This window comes from Drosophila ficusphila, unplaced genomic scaffold, assembly GCF_018152265.1.
Source record: "Drosophila ficusphila isolate 14025-0441.05 unplaced genomic scaffold, ASM1815226v1 contig_106, whole genome shotgun sequence".
NCBI classification, from domain to species: Eukaryota; Metazoa; Arthropoda; class Insecta; order Diptera; family Drosophilidae; genus Drosophila; species Drosophila ficusphila.
This window is the reverse complement of record NW_025063993.1, coordinates 13,998,501-14,014,910: the sequence shown is the minus strand read 5'-3', so window position 1 is coordinate 14,014,910 and position 16,410 is coordinate 13,998,501. Positions and strand designations below refer to the sequence as shown.

The 16,410-nt window shown below is 45.4% G+C and overlaps 5 protein-coding genes across 12 annotated transcripts in view; 4 read left to right on the top strand and 1 right to left on the bottom strand.

The window, feature by feature from the left end:
- The first annotated feature begins 1,109 nt into the window (after positions 1-1,109).
- On the top strand, positions 1,110-2,820 carry LOC108087425 (peptidyl-prolyl cis-trans isomerase D). Its single transcript, XM_017184775.1, has 4 exons — positions 1,110-1,342; positions 1,414-1,658; positions 1,786-2,106; positions 2,173-2,820. The coding sequence occupies exons 1-4, from the start codon at positions 1,261-1,263 to the stop codon at positions 2,674-2,676; spliced, it is 1,152 nt and encodes a 383-aa protein (XP_017040264.1). The 5' UTR covers positions 1,110-1,260; the 3' UTR covers positions 2,677-2,820.
- A 36-nt stretch (positions 2,821-2,856) lies between these two features.
- LOC108087418 (protein furry) overlaps positions 2,857-16,410 on the bottom strand; it is a 50,191-nt gene continuing 36,637 nt past the window's right edge. For 3 of the 8 annotated variants that reach the window (XM_017184758.2, XM_017184763.2, XM_017184760.2), the window contains 15 exons: positions 15,891-16,010; positions 15,045-15,178; positions 14,848-14,946; positions 14,650-14,784; positions 14,411-14,582; positions 14,118-14,223; positions 13,718-14,053; positions 7,431-9,015; positions 6,863-7,369; positions 5,737-6,369; positions 5,435-5,464; positions 4,019-4,978; positions 3,714-3,959; positions 3,286-3,652; positions 2,857-3,215 (listed from right to left, as the gene is read on the bottom strand). In XM_017184758.2, coding sequence (XP_017040247.1) covers positions 3,031-3,215; positions 3,286-3,652; positions 3,714-3,959; positions 4,019-4,978; positions 5,435-5,464; positions 5,737-6,369; positions 6,863-7,369; positions 7,431-9,015; positions 13,718-14,053; positions 14,118-14,223; positions 14,411-14,582; positions 14,650-14,784; positions 14,848-14,946; positions 15,045-15,178; positions 15,891-16,010 — 5,615 coding nt within the window. In that variant the 3' untranslated portion in view covers positions 2,857-3,030. The remainder of the gene's footprint in view (positions 3,216-3,285; positions 3,653-3,713; positions 3,960-4,018; positions 4,979-5,434; positions 5,465-5,736; positions 6,370-6,862; positions 7,370-7,430; positions 9,016-13,717; positions 14,054-14,117; positions 14,224-14,410; positions 14,583-14,649; positions 14,785-14,847; positions 14,947-15,044; positions 15,179-15,890; positions 16,011-16,410) is intronic. The other 5 variants (XM_017184762.2, XM_017184764.2, XM_017184766.2 and 2 more) reach the window with 3 other exon arrangements.
- Positions 9,423-10,483, top strand: LOC108087433 (serine protease 1). Its single transcript, XM_017184786.2, is given in 2 exon segments — positions 9,423-9,659; positions 9,662-10,483. Coding segments are annotated over 2 exon segments (618 nt in total). The 5' UTR covers positions 9,423-9,568; the 3' UTR covers positions 10,189-10,483.
- LOC108087429 (serine protease 1-like) lies at positions 10,620-11,654 on the top strand. Its single transcript, XM_017184783.1, has one exon. The coding sequence runs from the start codon at positions 10,631-10,633 to the stop codon at positions 11,468-11,470; it is 840 nt and encodes a 279-aa protein (XP_017040272.1). The 5' UTR covers positions 10,620-10,630; the 3' UTR covers positions 11,471-11,654.
- On the top strand, positions 12,369-13,691 carry LOC108087430 (serine protease 1-like). Its single transcript, XM_017184784.1, has one exon. The coding sequence runs from the start codon at positions 12,627-12,629 to the stop codon at positions 13,434-13,436; it is 810 nt and encodes a 269-aa protein (XP_017040273.1). The 5' UTR covers positions 12,369-12,626; the 3' UTR covers positions 13,437-13,691.

Here is a 16,410-nt window from a genome sequence, read left to right as displayed (position 1 = left end):
TATTTATAGATGTTTGAAGAATATACAGTAAAATTTTTAAAGAAAAAAATTAAATATTTTTTAAGCTAGAGCCGATCTCCAACGGCACTAAAAAAAAAAGTGCCCCAACTGCTGCAGTGATTCCGGCCTTCTCCGTAGATGAAATCAAAATATGAAAAATTCTCGTTAAACTAGATGATATTGTCCATACAATGACCTACGATAAAAAAAAATATCAAAAATTGACAAAATGGCGGCGTTTTGAAAAAAAAAATCAAATTTTACCCAAAATTTTGGTCGTTTTTGGCCTGCCAAAATTCGATTTTTGATCAGATCAAAAAACCGATAGGTCATTGTAGGGAGGACTATATATAGAACACGTAAAAAAAATTTGATAGTGATCGGATCATTAGTTTTTGAGTTATCACTGCAGCAAATTCGGAAAATGCAGTTTCGAGAAAAACGCGTTTAAAGATAAAATGCTCGTATTCACTGCTATACGAGCGGCTGCTCTTAAAATTGCTATAATTCAAAAACTATTTAAGATATCGATTTGAAATTTTAATATGTTATTTTAAAAGGTTTTATCTACCAAAATATGAAAGAAAAAAAAAAAGATTTTTTTGAAATGTCACACTAGTTGTGCCCCTTAAATTATGAATAAATAAACTAGAACCATCGAAATTGTAGCATACTTTTTGCGGATCATACAAAATGTGCAGTTGCTTTTAGTAAAAAAAAAATAATACACTCTGTCATTTGAAAAACTTAAGAGCACACCACAAATGCATTCTGTTCGCCTGGTACTTCATAGTGTATTATTTTTTTTTTACTAAAAGTTTTGGCTGGCCTATTTTGACCGCGTACAAAGTCACAAAAAGCCTAGAAACTTTTTCCATAATCTGATTGAAATTAAAACATTTTTTTTTTGCACTTAGAACAATCTGTAAAGTTGTTATTATTTATTATTATGTGAAAGCAAATGTGATATTACTACCCAATAACAGCTTTTCATTTATTAAGTGAACTTTTTAAACGTTTAGCCGTTATTTTATATTCCACTCGATAACAGCACATATCGAATGCAGTGTGAACGGACCGTAAGGCCCAGCCTATCTGCGGTGTTTTCGGATTCCTCTCGCACAGCCACACCATAACTTTAAGGTAAACAATTTTATTCGCTAGGCAAGTTAGAAATCGGGTGATTATTTGGACTAGCCTGCTCTAGTTGGCGGGCAGTGATAAGTCAACTTATTTAAAAGCCCGCCCGAAGGGGCAAAAATGGAAGAACGCAAGCTACTCCGTCCGGTGAAGCCCACCAATCCGCTGGTTTACCTGGACATTTCCATTGGCAAGGAGGATGGTATGTGAACTCTACACAAATTCTAGGCCATTGCCATGCCAACCAGTTGAATCTTCTATATTATCTCGCAGCGGGTCGCATGATAATTGAACTGCGCAAGGATGTTGTGCCGAAGACAGCGGAAAATTTCCGCGCCCTTTGCACGGGCGAATGCGGAAACGGGACGTTGGGGAAACCACTTCACTACAAGGGCACCAGGTTCTTTAAAATCAAGCGGGTCTTTGCCGTCCAAAGCGGGGATGTGGTCAACAACGATGGAACCAGCGGCGAGAGTATCTATGGCCCAGTATTTGACGACGAGAATTTTGAGCTTACAGTAGGTGGCATTTTATTGATTCAAACCTCCGTTTGATAAATACCATATGACTTTTTTTAATATTTTAAAATCTCTGGAACTTGCATTTTTTGTATGTACTATGTAAGTAATAAGTTTTCGTCCCCAGCACAACGAAGAGGGCGTGGTCAGCATGGCCAACTACGGCAAGCCCAACTCCACAAATTCACAGTTTTTCATTTCGGCCGTGGGCTGCGAGAATCTGAATGGAACTAATGTAGTTGTTGGACGTGTTATACGCGGTTTGGGCATCATAGCCGAAATGGAACAAAATAGCAACGACGAGGGCGATCCCACGGCGGAGATCGTGATACGAGACTGTGGAGAACTGGCTCCTGACAAGGATTGGGGACTGGAGTGCAATGACGGTACCGCGGACAAGCTGCCCCTCTACCCGAACGACTGGACGCGCAAGTTTGATAAGTTCACAGTGAGTCTAGATTAGAATCTCCTTCATAGCTGCGCCACTGACCCATTTTTAATATCTCAATTGCAGGCAGATGCGGCGGTGGAACTGCTCACGGGCATTCGCCAATCGGGCAATCACTTCTATCAGCTCGGCCGCTATCATGAAGCCCGAGCCAAATACCGCAAGGCCAATCGCTACTATCATTACCTGAGCAAACAGTTCGGCTGGCAGGCGCTAAACCATTTCAAAAAGCATCTCGTCGACACGGATCTCCTAAAAATCGACGGTTTTTCGGTTGTGAACAACATAAACGCTGCCGCCGTGGACCTGAAATTAGGAAACTATGTAAGTGCCAGAAACGATTGCTCGGAGGCCATTCGCTTGGATCCCAGCTGCAGCAAGGCTTTCTACCGGCGTGGTCAGGCTCAACGCGGCTTGCGCAACTACGAGGAGGCCATCAACGATCTGAAGAAAGCTCACAATCTCCTGCCGGAGAACAAACAGATCCTGAACGAACTGAACAGCACCAAGCAGCTTTTGGCCCAGTACAACAAACAGCAACGAAACGCGCTTAAAAATCTATTTGCCTAACTGGGCAACCAGTCACCATTTTCTTGTATCGTTTTTTATCGTTTTTAGTTTAACGAGGACCTGAATGGCGTACATTAATGTAAATACTTAATAATAAATGTTGTTGTTTTACCAACAGTCAGTGGTATACCACAAAAAAGGTAACACGGCACTTGTTTAAATGAAAAAGGAACTTATCAATTTGTGCTGTATTTGATAAATATATATTGATAGATCGCACCTAACACTCATTTGTTCACACAATAATAATGATCGCTTACGCACACCGCAGTGTCTAAGTATGCAGCCTACATACTAAAAGATTACATATAAAAGTGAGCTTACATCTGCGATAAACTTAGTCTATAGATTACTTTAAAGATTTGTCACAATGTCCTGTTCGCTGCGATGCAAATTGCCGGATGCGATGCCCGCCGAGTAGCTCTTCATGCTGATCTCCATGTTGGTCAAGGCGCTGGATACGTGATACAAATTCTCCGAGAGAATGGCGTAGATCTCGAACAGCTCCGAGTCGGATTTGGAAACTATGAAGGCTTCTGCTGGAAGAGTTCAAACGTATAGATTAGAAACCTAAAATTTTAAATAAATACAAATTTCTCGACTACAAACCTGTGCGATCCTTCATAATTCCATGCGCATATGCATTTAGTATCACGGACATCTCATCCCATTTCTGGCGACTGTCCAGGCTGCTATAGCTAAATATGGTCAGGCTTTGATCACCGGTAGCGTTGAGCGTTGAAATCCGCCGATACTGACGCACATGGGCAATGGCGCTGGGCCAACGCTGCAGATCGATGTGCTCGGCTAGGGCAGCTTCGAACTCCTCCTGGGTCATTGGCAATCCTGGTGAAGGAGTGGGCGTGTGCTCGCCCTCCGTTGAGGTGGAAGATTCCAAGCAATCCAATTCGGCTTCGCTGGTGTAGCGCACCAGGGCATCGCGAACCAGGGCATAGAGATCGGATATGTCATGCATCTACAAGAGGAAACGAGTGATGATTCTATCATAATTACAATCAATCATTACTTTTACTTACGTCTTCATTGATACGGAAATGGTTAACCACATTCGAGGATATCTTGTGATTCGATTCGATGAGCAGTAGCAGTTGGAACATTAGCTTGTATAGTGAGCGACCCAAGTCCAGTACCACCTCAGTGGAGGCGGGGTCAAAGGGCATGTAAGCAATGCTGGAGGAGCTAGGCAACTCCAGGCCAGAAGCCGCCACATCCGACTCGTTGAAGAGCGAGAGTTTACAACTGGATTTCACGGCGTCCAGGCACTAAAAACGAAAAAATCCAGTAAGAAAATTGTAACTTGCTTACTTGTGAGATGACTTACCTCCAAAACCTGATCCTTTCGATCGAAAAAGGTCTCCAAATGCTCTTGCACTTCCAGCACATTAAAACGCAGCGTTTCAAATAGCTTGGGAGCGGTGGTCTGCAGCTCGCTGCACCAAACCTGCGGAGGATCCGCCCGAGAGCTTAGTAAATCCGTAAAGAGGGAAATCCTGTTGCCCAGCTGTGAACCAATGCCGGTGAAGAACTTCTTAGCCTCCTTTGAAATGGTAATAGTTTTGAAGGTAAGCTCTTTGATCACCCTGTACAGTTGCTGCAACAATTCCGAGGTATGAGCCGATGGCTGATTGACCAACATGGCCTGCAGCTGGCGTCGCCAGTTCTCCTCCGCCTCGTCGCGAATGGCGGCAAATCGAATGATGCCCGGTAAATGAGGTGAGGCATTGCAGGGTGTTAGATCGCCCAAATCTCCAGCACTAGATCCACTGGTATCGCTACGCGACACCGAGTTGCGACGTCTGCGCTCCCGAAGGCTAAGCGAAGTCGGAGGCACTGCACTGTAGCCAGACTTAAGGAACGACTGGCGGTGATGATCCTCATCCAAGGGCGACTCGGACTCTGCCTCTTCATCCGAAGAATCGTCGGCAATCTGCCGCTTTCGCTTGCTTAAAATGGGGGTCTTGTCACTGAAGCTGTCCTCCAAAGCGGACGAGTGACCTCCCTTAATGGAGCCACCAATGCCACTGCCACAATTCAAACGCTCCTCGTCGCCCTCAAAGAGCGCCTGCCGTCGGACACCCCAGTTAAAGTTGTCCGTGGACTCGCCGGCAATACTGTCCTCGTACTCCAGGAAATCAAAGTCCTTGAAGACGGTGAAGTCGGGTTGACCATCGTCCCTTCGCGAGCCGCTGCTCAAATCGCCCTGAGGACCCGAAGTCTCCTCCGTAGAAGAAGCGGCCGAGGATTGGCGCTCCATCAGATCCGAGGATTGGCTGAAGATCACCTATTGATGCAGTAAAAAGATTAGTTAAGTTCACTAAAGGTAATGGCCAACATTCAGATGATTAATATAGAAGAGTAATAGAGATAAAGCTTACGCTTTGTCTGGTCGCAATCGATCCGGTTATTAGTGACGTGCTCAACGACTAAATGTGTTCAGATAAAGAGTATAAACGAAAAGTACAGTTTGTAACAAAACATGCAACATGCAAACGGAACAACGGAACAACGGAATAGGAAAGCAAATGGCGGTATTCTTGTGTGAAATGTGAAATGAAACACAGGCTAAAGAAAAACAATGAATCTTGATCATAAGTATCTTTTTATTAAATTGAACTTAATATGAAAATAAAATTATAGATCCTTTCATATCAAGTTCAAATTTTAATGCTACTACATGCTAGAACCTAAATCACACAAAAGCAAAACTAAACGCCGCACATAGAAACGTGTCCTTTACCTTTGAGCAAATTGAGTTTATGAAATCGTCCTAGATATGTTTCGATTTTGGTATCGGATTGATTGGTTAATGATGATAATGCGTGTTAGTTTTTTTTTGGTTTGGTAGATTGGATTTGGTGGTATTGGTATTTTGGTTTGGTTGGTTTGGTTTGGTTTGGTATTGTTTACATGAAAGAAAAAGAGTTAGAGGTAAATAATTGCGAGAATGCATGAGAAGAGGGAAGCTCTAGGGGAGCCTAAGGCATGCACCTGGCTATGTACAAGCGGTCGGCTGGGACTGTTCATCAATGCAACACTTACCGAGGGCGATTTGGGCAGACCGACACGCTGGCCGCAGGTGGTCAGCAGATTGACCAGGCACTCACGCACTCGACACTGCGAGACCCAGGGCTTTTTCCATCCACTAAGTGGCACTGTGTCCGCCGGCGAGAGACTTGCACTTCGCCTGGGGGAATTGGGTGTTCCCACCACACTGCTCCCTGCTCCAATGGCGTGTTGCTGCTGCTGATGCTGAGCGGCTGCTGCAGCTGCCATCGCTGCCACATTCGAGTGGGCACGCTGCTGCTGCTGCTGCAGTTGGGCATTCGTCTGCTGTTGCACAGCACTGGGTGCCAATGTCACCGTGGTGGCATTCGTCAAGGTAGAATTTAATGAGGAGCTGCCTGTGGTTGAAGCCGCTCCGGTGGCCGCCGGTTCCTCCGTCTTGAGCAGGATACGTCGACCGATCAGCGGGGTTTGCGAAACATCAAAGGTGAACTCCATGGTGCGACCGGCCAGTTCCTTTTTACAGAACATATCCGAGTCCGGATATGCGCCATAGAAAGAGAACGATAAGCCGGCGCTGCTGCCGTCGCTGGGCGGAACGACCTGCAGGGATGAGCTCCTGGTCACAATCAGCTTTAGGATCTTCAGAGAGTCCTTCCAGTTCACCGTCTACAAAAAGAAAGAAAACGAGGATTTAAAAAGAAAACAAAAACCATAACATATAAACCTAATCATCTAATATGTTTACTGATCGATAAAAACAAGTTTCAAATTATTTATGGTAATCTTTGTAAAGTTTACAACATTAATAAAACCAACCTTGGTCAACAAAAAACAAAATCGAAAATAAATGCGATAAATCAAACTAATTAATTACTTGACTCATATTTTCATTTCAAAAGTTTCTTTTATGGCTTACCAACAATTATCGTTTAACTCAGATTAGATTTTAGCACAGCTAATTTAATAAACAAATAACTAATGATAACAAACAAACAAATTAGCCTTATCGTTCATTTGACAGTTATATGGCATAATAAACGGAATTGGTTTAAAGTTTCACCAGATAAATAATCAATTTAAAGACTTGGTTGTCTAGACGGGTTTTTTCTACGATTTGGAAAGGGGAAGTCCCACTGTTAAAATGTTGTTGTTAACTTACATCGAGGTATTTTCCAATGGCTCTCAGTAAATCTGCATTGATGGTCTGAGCCTGCGGCGCTGATAAATCCACGTAGTGCAGCATGCAGTGGATGACATTCAACACAGGCACCTGCACTTGCTGCGGTCCCTTTTCCAGGACTTCAATAAGGAACGCCACCATATGGAGTCCCATATGAGCATAGGTATCATGGAGGTATTTAACCACACACTTGGTCCACTGGAAGGACTCCTTGCAGAAGGTCTTCCGGCTGTACAAAGTCATCACAGTGCCCAGATTCTCTAGCTTTGCACCAAGTTCCGTGGAAACCTGGGCAATGTTCTCAGCACTTCGAATGCAGATCTCATTGGCATCCTCGTAGTGCAGCAACATGTAGGGCAACAATGCGATGACGTTCATGGGAAAAGCGCAACTCTGGGTGGGATCACAAACGGGCAGGGTCAGCAGCGGAGCAAACTGCGAGAGGAGTGTAATGGTTGGCTCATAGGTGGCACTGTGGGTGCAGCCCTAAAGGAAACAAGAAACCTTATCAAATCTTTACGATTTCATTTTAAATGTATTGACTAACCTTTAGAAGCAAAGCATGCACACCCGGATAAGCCGTCCACTTGAGCTGCTGCTGCAATTTCTCCACCTTATCCCTTGCATCCGGACGATCGAGAGGCAGTCGGTGCAAAACCCTGGTCAGCAAACGCAGCGCCAACATAAATTCATGCTCGTAGTCCGATTCCAAGAGGGAAACAGAGAGCCAGAAGAGCTGCGCCAAAATGGTCATCTTGTCATCCTGCGTGGCCGTATCACCGAGCATCTTGAGGCTCTGGGCACTACGGGATCGGGAGAGAGCTGATCCAGCTCCCACGCCTCCACCACCAACGCCAAACTTGCAAACAACGCTTCTCTCGAGATCGATTCCCGATGATCGGTTTCTCAACTCCACCTGTTTGTCACACGGTGAGTTGTTGGCCTTCCGACCGCAATAGGAAACCGAGTAGCTGGTGCTCCTTCCATGACTTGGTATCGAGTAGTTCGACGATTGTGGAGTCATGCCCGATGGGGATTTCTTGCCAGGCAGGATGGAGTTGGGGCCACCATCCTTGTTGTTCAGATTGGGAGTGCTCTTGAATATATCCTTCATCACATCTAGAGGACGGAAATCCGAGTCCAAACTATCCACAGCAGCCTCCAAAGTGAGCAGCAGCTCCGTTACGTATCCCTGCATATCTTCTCCCTGCTCCGCCACCGTTTCCACCAATCTGGACAGGATATCGGACAGCATCCTTGAGTTGATGGGCACGTTCAAGGCGCGGAAGATCTGCAGACAGCGGCCGGCATAATGTCGCGATGAGCAGGATAAACCCAACTGGAGGGCAGTTTGTGCCCAGCGTTCGGCGATGCGAGCTTGTGGATAACTATCCGCGAAAACCTTGACCATGTGCTTCAGGAAGCAGCTCAGTTGCTCGGCAGATTTCACGGCCCAAACCTTGGCCGTAATATCCTCGTAGTTCCACAGTGGCTGACACGTATCCTGGGCCAAAAACTTTAGAAGGCTCTTGATCACATGGGCAATGGGCATACTAGGTCCAGGTTGTGGAGGAGCATGCTCATCGGGATGGATTAGCGGCACCTCCGAATTTTCCGAATTGTTTGGATTTATTTGCAGGGCAGCCGGAGTGGCAGTTAATCCGGGAGGAGTGGTATTCTGTCCATTCTGAGCACCCGTTTGCTGCTGATTCTGTGGAGTTTGCGTTAGATTCTGCTGATGTGCCGCTATGATCGTCGAACTGGAGAGGTTGTGCTGCAGGGCATAAGCTGCCGCCTGAGGGCTAACGTGCATCAGATAGCTATCAAACTGCTGATGCAACTCGGTGAAGTTATTATCGATCACGGGCAGCGCAGGAACCGTGAGTCCCAGATCTAGTTTGCTAGTCTCGCTGTTCAGGAGGATTCGGGCCACCGTCAGGTGATCGTTGTGCTCCGCCAGAACGATCAGCAGGTTGACACACAGCTGTTTGCAGTGCTCCCTCACAATGATGCGGGTGTGGTCCAGACCCAGGAACAGGATGTGCAGCATTAAGGGTAGGTGAAGGGTCCAGTCGATGCCCGGGATTCCATCCACCACGATATCTGTGAGCAGCATTACAGCAACATTGCATCTGCAAGAGAAATGGAAAACAAATTTGCAATTATTACAAAACAATAAGGTCTGTTAGTAAAATATATATAATAAATATACCAATATATTTCCAACAATTATTGTGTATCATTAATATTATATTACGCAGGTTCATAAGTTCATTTACTTTTTCTTTTCTTTGTCTCATTCTCTTGTTAAAGATAATGTGTGTTTGGAAATGTAAGAAACAAAGATATACTCTTTACTTAATTTATTACCCAGGAATCCCTTGCAAGAATGACTCAGTTAATGACTGTATACATTAAGTGAAGACAACATAGATAACCCTCCGGGGTTGTAAAACTAATTACCCCGCGGCTTAATTATCCTCTATATAACCCGGGATCCAACACGGTATCGACTCAATTTCCAACTAAACCATGAAGGCACTGTTGCTGATTTTCTTTGTGGCTACTGCCTCTGCCCACAGGAATCACAATCGATCGGCTTCCCATCACGATGGTCCCCAGAACGTAATTGTGAACGGGTATCCCGCATACGAAGGTAAGGCTCCCTATGCCGTGGGTCTGGCGATGAACAACGGAGCCGTGGGAGGAGGCACCATAATTGGCAACACCTGGGTCCTAACTGCCGCCCATTGCCTGACCACCGAGTCCGTGACCATTACTACGGTTCCAATCGAGCGTGGAACGGTCAAATCAAGCACACCGTGAACAAGGACAACTTCTTCCGGCATCCTGGATTCGGAAACAGCGCTGGTCACGACATCGGATTGATTCGCACTCCCTACGTGGGCTTCACCAACCTGATCAACAAGGTGGCCCTGCCCAAGTTCAGTCAGCAGGCTGAGCGATTCGAGAACTGGTGGTGCGTGGCCTGCGGCTGGGGAGGAATGGCCAATGGCAAGTTGGCCGATTGGCTGCAGTGCATGGACGTGCAGGTCATCAGCAACAGCGAGTGTTCCAGGTCGTATGGAAATGTGGCTGCCACGGACATGTGCACCCGTGCCACCGATGGAAAGTCCGTGTGCGGTGGCGACTCTGGCGGAGCATTGGTCACCCATGACAATCCCATCCAGGTGGGTGTCATCACTTTTGCCTCCGGCGGATGCAAGAGCGGACCATCTGGCTACACCCGTGTCTCCGATCATCTGGAATGGATCAAGGAAAAGTCGGGAATCGCCTACTACTAACTTGGAAATGCACCATGGCTTTATCGAAATGAAATATTTGTTTATCCGATGAATTTTACCGATTCTTTTGTTGTATAATGTACAACCCTGTATAAAAATATATACCCACTATGAGCTGCAAAACAATGTTATTATTTAAATTTTTTAATTCAAGAAACCTTTTCCTTTTAATGCTTTATCAATTGCACTTACTGATTAAGAATTTTAATTATAGAAATGATTATTTTAAACACTTGGTAACTTAGCTTTCTTCTATCACAGATACGAACTTTTAATTAAAAATTTTACCATAAGATTGCCTAATTTTTTATAATTGTTCTTGACGAAAGTAACCCTTGACAGGCTAACAAAGCTATAAATCATGAACCGAAAGTAAATGCGATACGGTGCACTCATCAAAGATTAGCATATCACTTATCAACCATATAAAAGGGGCTCCCCCATGAAGAAAAGGTATCACTTTCAAAGCTTTTCAACCATGAAACTGTTCCTGCTCACTCTCTTCGTGGCTTTGGCTCTGGCCACTGGTTCCCCGGCGCGTCTTAACCGCACCAGCCTGCTTCCCCAGGTGACTCTTTCCCAGGACGGTCGCATCGTCAACGGTTATCCCGCTGCCGAGGGCCAGGCTCCCTACATCGTGGGTCTCCTGCTTCGCTGGGATGGAAGCAACAGTGCTGCCGTTGGAGCTGGCACCATCATCGGCAACACCTGGGTCCTGACCGCCGCCCACTGTCTGACCACCGACTACGTGGAGATCAACTACGGATCCCTCAACGCCTGGAACGGCGCCTTGAAGGAGACCGTCCGCAGTGATCAGTTCATCAGTCATCCCGACTGGCCTGCCCAGAGCGGTCATGACATTGGTCTCATTCGTACTCCCTTCGTGACTTACACCAGCTTGATCAACAAGGTGGCTCTGCCCAGTTTGAGCGAGCAGAGCGATCGCTTCGTGGACACCTGGTGCACGGCTTGCGGATGGGGTGGCATGGATGATGGCAACCTGGCCTCCGTCCTGCAGTGCATGGAAGTCCAGGTCATCAGCAACAGCGAGTGCGAGCAGTCGTACGGATCGGTGGCCGCCACTGACATGTGCACCCGCCTAACCGACGGCAAGTCCGGCTGCGGTGGCGACTCCGGCGGTCCTCTGGTCACCCAGGACAACCCTCGTCTCGTGGGAGTGATCGCTTTCGGATCCGGCGATTGCCACAGCGGTCCCTCTGGATACACCCGCGTCTCCGACTACTTGGTTTGGATCCAATCCAACACCGGCATCTCCTACTAAACTCGTTAGGATTACTTCGGTTTTTGAACAATAAATATCTTTAGAAAATCACTTATTATTTTTTAATTTGAGTTTGGGCTAGAAGGGGTATGATGGTTTTTTAAGAATCTACAAAATAGATATTCGGCATGTATTTGTAAGCAGTCTTAAGAACATACTTCTCCATTGAAACTTTTAATTTTTCAGACGCTCTTAAGTACAATTTTGATTCACTTTAAAGCACTTGTTTAATTAAATAAATGAGTTTATAGATAAGATTACATTTTAAAGTGATTAATAAGAACGGCTGAGATAGTTGTAACCCAGAGAAAAAGTATTGACATTCGAATGAATGTATAACAAAAATTAGAAAACTTCAGACGATCCAAGAATCAATATAATAGAAAATATAACGCTTGTTTCCTTTTGTTGTCATACGGTTGCAGAGTGTTATAATTTTTAGTTTTGCAATGCAGTGAAGGAGATCTTAGACCCCATAAAGTCTAAGAAGCTGATTTTTTGACATTTTAAAATGGCGTAAACCCAGCACTTAAAAGCCCATAACATTTCTTAATGATGTCCGATTTTAGATTGGTATACCTCAAAAGACTTGTAACATAGTCCCCTAAGAAACTGCATTGTTTGGTTTCGATTTTTGTTTCCCAATATTTAATGACTGCCAGGGTATATCAGCTCGGGCTCGCCGAAGTTAGCTTCCTGTGTTGTTTTTACAATCACTTTGTATGGCGGAAGTAGTCCATATCTTTTGAGTAAGTTGACAGTGGCTCTATCACCGACTAATTTATTAATTTTATTAATAATTAATAAATTTATTTATTAATCAGATTGCTTGTCCCTTATCCACACGTTGTACTCAAGATATACACTAGATTTATGAGGCCCTATATACCCCAGTATATTTTGCATATCCGATTCGCAGATTCCCGTGCCTTGAAGTGGCCCCATCCTCCTTGAGAAGCTAATTCCAAAACAAATGATTGTTAACGGGGCTTTCGATTTGAAGTACAGGGCATAAATGATTTCTGCGAGTATGGGTGAGATACGGTTTCATTGCTGGTTCTGAATAATAAGCCTTATTAGAACTTTTAGCTACCGAATCGTATAAAAGCAGGGCAGCCAGAAGCAGAACACCAAGTTTCTTTCTTTCTTCGCAGTCATGAAACTGTTTCTGTTAACTCTTTCCGTGGCCTTGGCCCTGGTCTCCGGCTCCCCGACGGGACTCAACCGCACCCGGACCCTTCCCCAGGTGACTTTCTCCGAGGGACCCGAGGGTCGCATCGTGAATGGCTACCCAGCACCCGAGGGAAAGGCTCCCTACATCGTCGGTCTGTTCCTCCGCACGGATGGCAGCAACAGCGGCGCCGTTGGAGCTGGTACAATCATTAGCAACGAGTGGATCCTGACCGCCGCCCACTGCCTGACCACCGACTACGTGGAGATCAACTACGGATCCAACTGGGGATGGAACGGAGCCTACAGGCAGACCGTCCGCCGCGACAACTTCATCAGCCACCCCGACTGGCCTTCCCAGGGAGGACATGACATCGGTCTCATTCGCACTCCCTACGTCGAGTTCACCGGACTGATCAACAAGGTGGCTCTGCCCAGCATGAACGAGCAGAACGAGCGCTACCAGGACACCTGGTGCGTGGCCTGCGGATGGGGCGGCATGGACAATGGCAACCTGGCCGACTGGCTGCAGTGCGTCGACGTGCAGGTCATCAGCAACAGCGAGTGCAATCAGGTCTACGGAGGGGTGACCAGCACTGACATGTGCACCAGCAACGCCGACGGAAAGTCCGGCTGCGGTGGAGACTCCGGTGGTCCCCTGGTCACACACGACAACCCTCGTCTCATCGGCGTGATCGCCTTCGCCTCCGCCGGATGCCACAACGGACCCACTGGTTACACCCGTGTCTCCGACCACCTGGGATGGATCCGCGACCACAGCGGCATTTCCTACTAACCTTCCGAGGAATAGTTAACGACAATTTGGAGGAACCTTCTTCGTTTTCATTACTTTTCTAAATAAATTCATTTAAAAGCTGCAATACCTACACTGCTTCATTAAGCCTAATTGATTTGGGTAACAAAAGGGTAACAAACTATTTTATAACCATTTAAAAAGATAATCGAAATCCCTCCCAAAATTAGAGAACCTCATCTCAATTAGAAATTTCAATTTGAAATCCGAATTAAAGTTTAATTTAGTAAGGCCCAAAGATAATTCTCCTTTTTAAAACTCACCTGTGGAACCCGCTGATGGGCAAACTAACATCGGGTAAGAACTCGGTGAGTGGTGCAAAGTAGCCTCCATATTCCGGCATGGGAAGGGGATGTGGATGGGCATTCGGTGGAGCATCCGAGGCTCCACGCAGCTCAACATTCTCCTCCTGCCGCAACTCGGGATCGTTGATCAGTATATCCTCCGGTCGGGGCAGAATAGGAGGTCCAGATGCGGCGCGAATCTTGTCGGCTCCTCGAGGCGGACGACTGCCACCCAAACCAGGAGTAACTGCAGCGGCGGCAGCAGCAGCTGCTGCTTGGGTGTAGGCTCGGATGCCACTATCTGATTTGCAGGTTCTGGGGGAAATATATTCAACTTAGTTCTTGCCTTATTAAATAACAACTTTAGGTAGGGACTTACCCAATTTTTATTGGATCCTCGCCGCTGTGCCGCTTTGTGTGAATGGTGCCCTTTTCCACAGCCAAATCCTGAATTCTGGAGTCGTTAATGCCACCTACAGCTTGGCCTATCGAGAAAATATAATTTTGTTTTATTTAATTCAATCAATGCTCAAAGAAATTGTAGTGATTGTATTAAGCTGAAACACGTATTCATTTTAACTTTACTTAAAAATATAAACATTTATTGTTTTGATATAAGTCTGTACTCAGTTTGTACAAGAAACACTTAAGATGATTTACTTTTCCACTTACCATCGGCACTGTGACTGGAAGCCTTTCGCATGCTGGTCAATCGGTAGAAAGGCGGCGTTTCCGTCCGCTCAATCAGGCAGTTGAGCGTCTCCACAGTCTGCAGCTCAGCCATGAGCTCGTCCAGCAAGCGATCCGGACAGCTTCGCACCAGATAAAGAGCCACCCGTTTGGCCTAATTAAATGGAATTAAAGACACCATTATTTCTGCCACAGATAACAAGTGTAAGTCCAATACTTACATAGGGAAGCAGCTCGGTGGGCGCCATGCCACTCATGATGACCAAGTAGCGGAGGATAACCTTCAGGTTGTTTGGCCAAAACTGGCAGAGAGTGCCCCACAACTCCTCAATGTCACGCGGATGGGCGTCCGAGAACTGCAGTGGAAACAATCAAAGATTAAAGTCCATCCGCTGTGCAATATATATATACCAATATACCTTGGCTGTGATGTAGAAGAGGTTGTTCAGAATCATTTCCGTTGCCTCCGTCGAACCGGTTCCTTCGCGTCGTCCTCGCGTCCCTGAATCCGGAAAATACTGCGAAAGGTGGAAAAAGGGCGTGAAAAGGTTTTTCATCCGAGCAAAGCGAAATAAACACGGAATAAAAACGGTTGGTTATTTCATGCATCGCTTACCATGATGTAGGAAAGGGGCGTGGCAGGCGGCACACTGGTGGCCACCAGCTCCATGTTCTGCAGCCACGGAAGGAGGCACTGCAGCAGCAGGGCGCGCACATCCTCCCGAGCACTCTGGAAGCGGTGGGTGATTTCTGCAAAGGGAAAATATATAAATGCAATTTGTAGAATGTATGTTTAATGCACACAACTGCTTTTCAGAGCTTAGGGATTATAGAACAAACAGAGGTATAAATGCAACTTGCAAAGTCGAGGGAAAAAAGGATTTCACTCGATTTATCTATGCTTATATTTATTTCCCTCAAATGCATAGTTTTCCTTTAAAGTAAAAAATGTGTGTGTAAGGTTTAGGTTTTGAATGAAATAAAGCTTTCTAAAATTATTATCGAATTTAAAAATAAAATTAAAAAAAATATTTATTAGTGAAGGGCTATTTGGAATTCAAGAAAGGTTGCTTTAAAGATTTAAAGGAGTCTCAGGTACACATCAAAAAAATTAATAATGTCTCGCGATGTCAATTTTGGTTATTTTGGTTTGAGGTGCTTATTTGCATACAAATTTTATTACAATCAAGCAGCCCAATGCGAATATCCATTAACTGTCTTGGAAATATATTTATTTATTTTTTTAAATCTGAATACATAAAATCTTTAAGCGAAGGAAAAATTTAAAAATTCAATATGCCTGGAATAAATAATTTCAAGAACTAAACTGCTAACAAATAAGATTTGTATCTTATGAATAAACATGACAAGCATTAAATTACAATATCAAATAAGAAATAAATCACTTCTAGAAGTATAGAATTGAAAGCTTCAAAACTTTATAGTAGACTTAGTTACTCACCCGAGAAAATTGACATGGTAAGCTCCGGACGAAGTTGGGCCAGTTGCTTGGAGAGGAAGCGCTGGGAACGGCAGTAGGCACTGCTCAGCAGGACATCCAAAGTGCCCACCTTGTCGTCCTCTGGAAGAAAAAGAAACCAGAAACCATTAAGTCAGATTACTCGTAAATCTGTACGTGATTTTTAAACCCGACCAAGGTGCACTGAACCCATTTGCGAGGTCATTTTTGGGCTCTGAACTCGAGCAAGGCCCAAAGGCGACTGTGAACCAAGTTGAAACTTCGCCCATGGCGAACGCATTCCAATGCCAACGAAAGAGAGCTTTTCCGGCTTCTGGAAAAGCGCACGAGGGTTTGTTATTGTTTTCATTGCCGCCCAATGACAATGTGGCCGCAACGATGCCATTTTAGGAACGACTCTTCAGCGGCCCATTGTCTGTGGGCCCAGTGGCGTCGTTCTCCTTCTACAAATCCTGCTGAGCTAATCCCTCGATGCGGCGAACAACCACTTGTTGCAAATCCT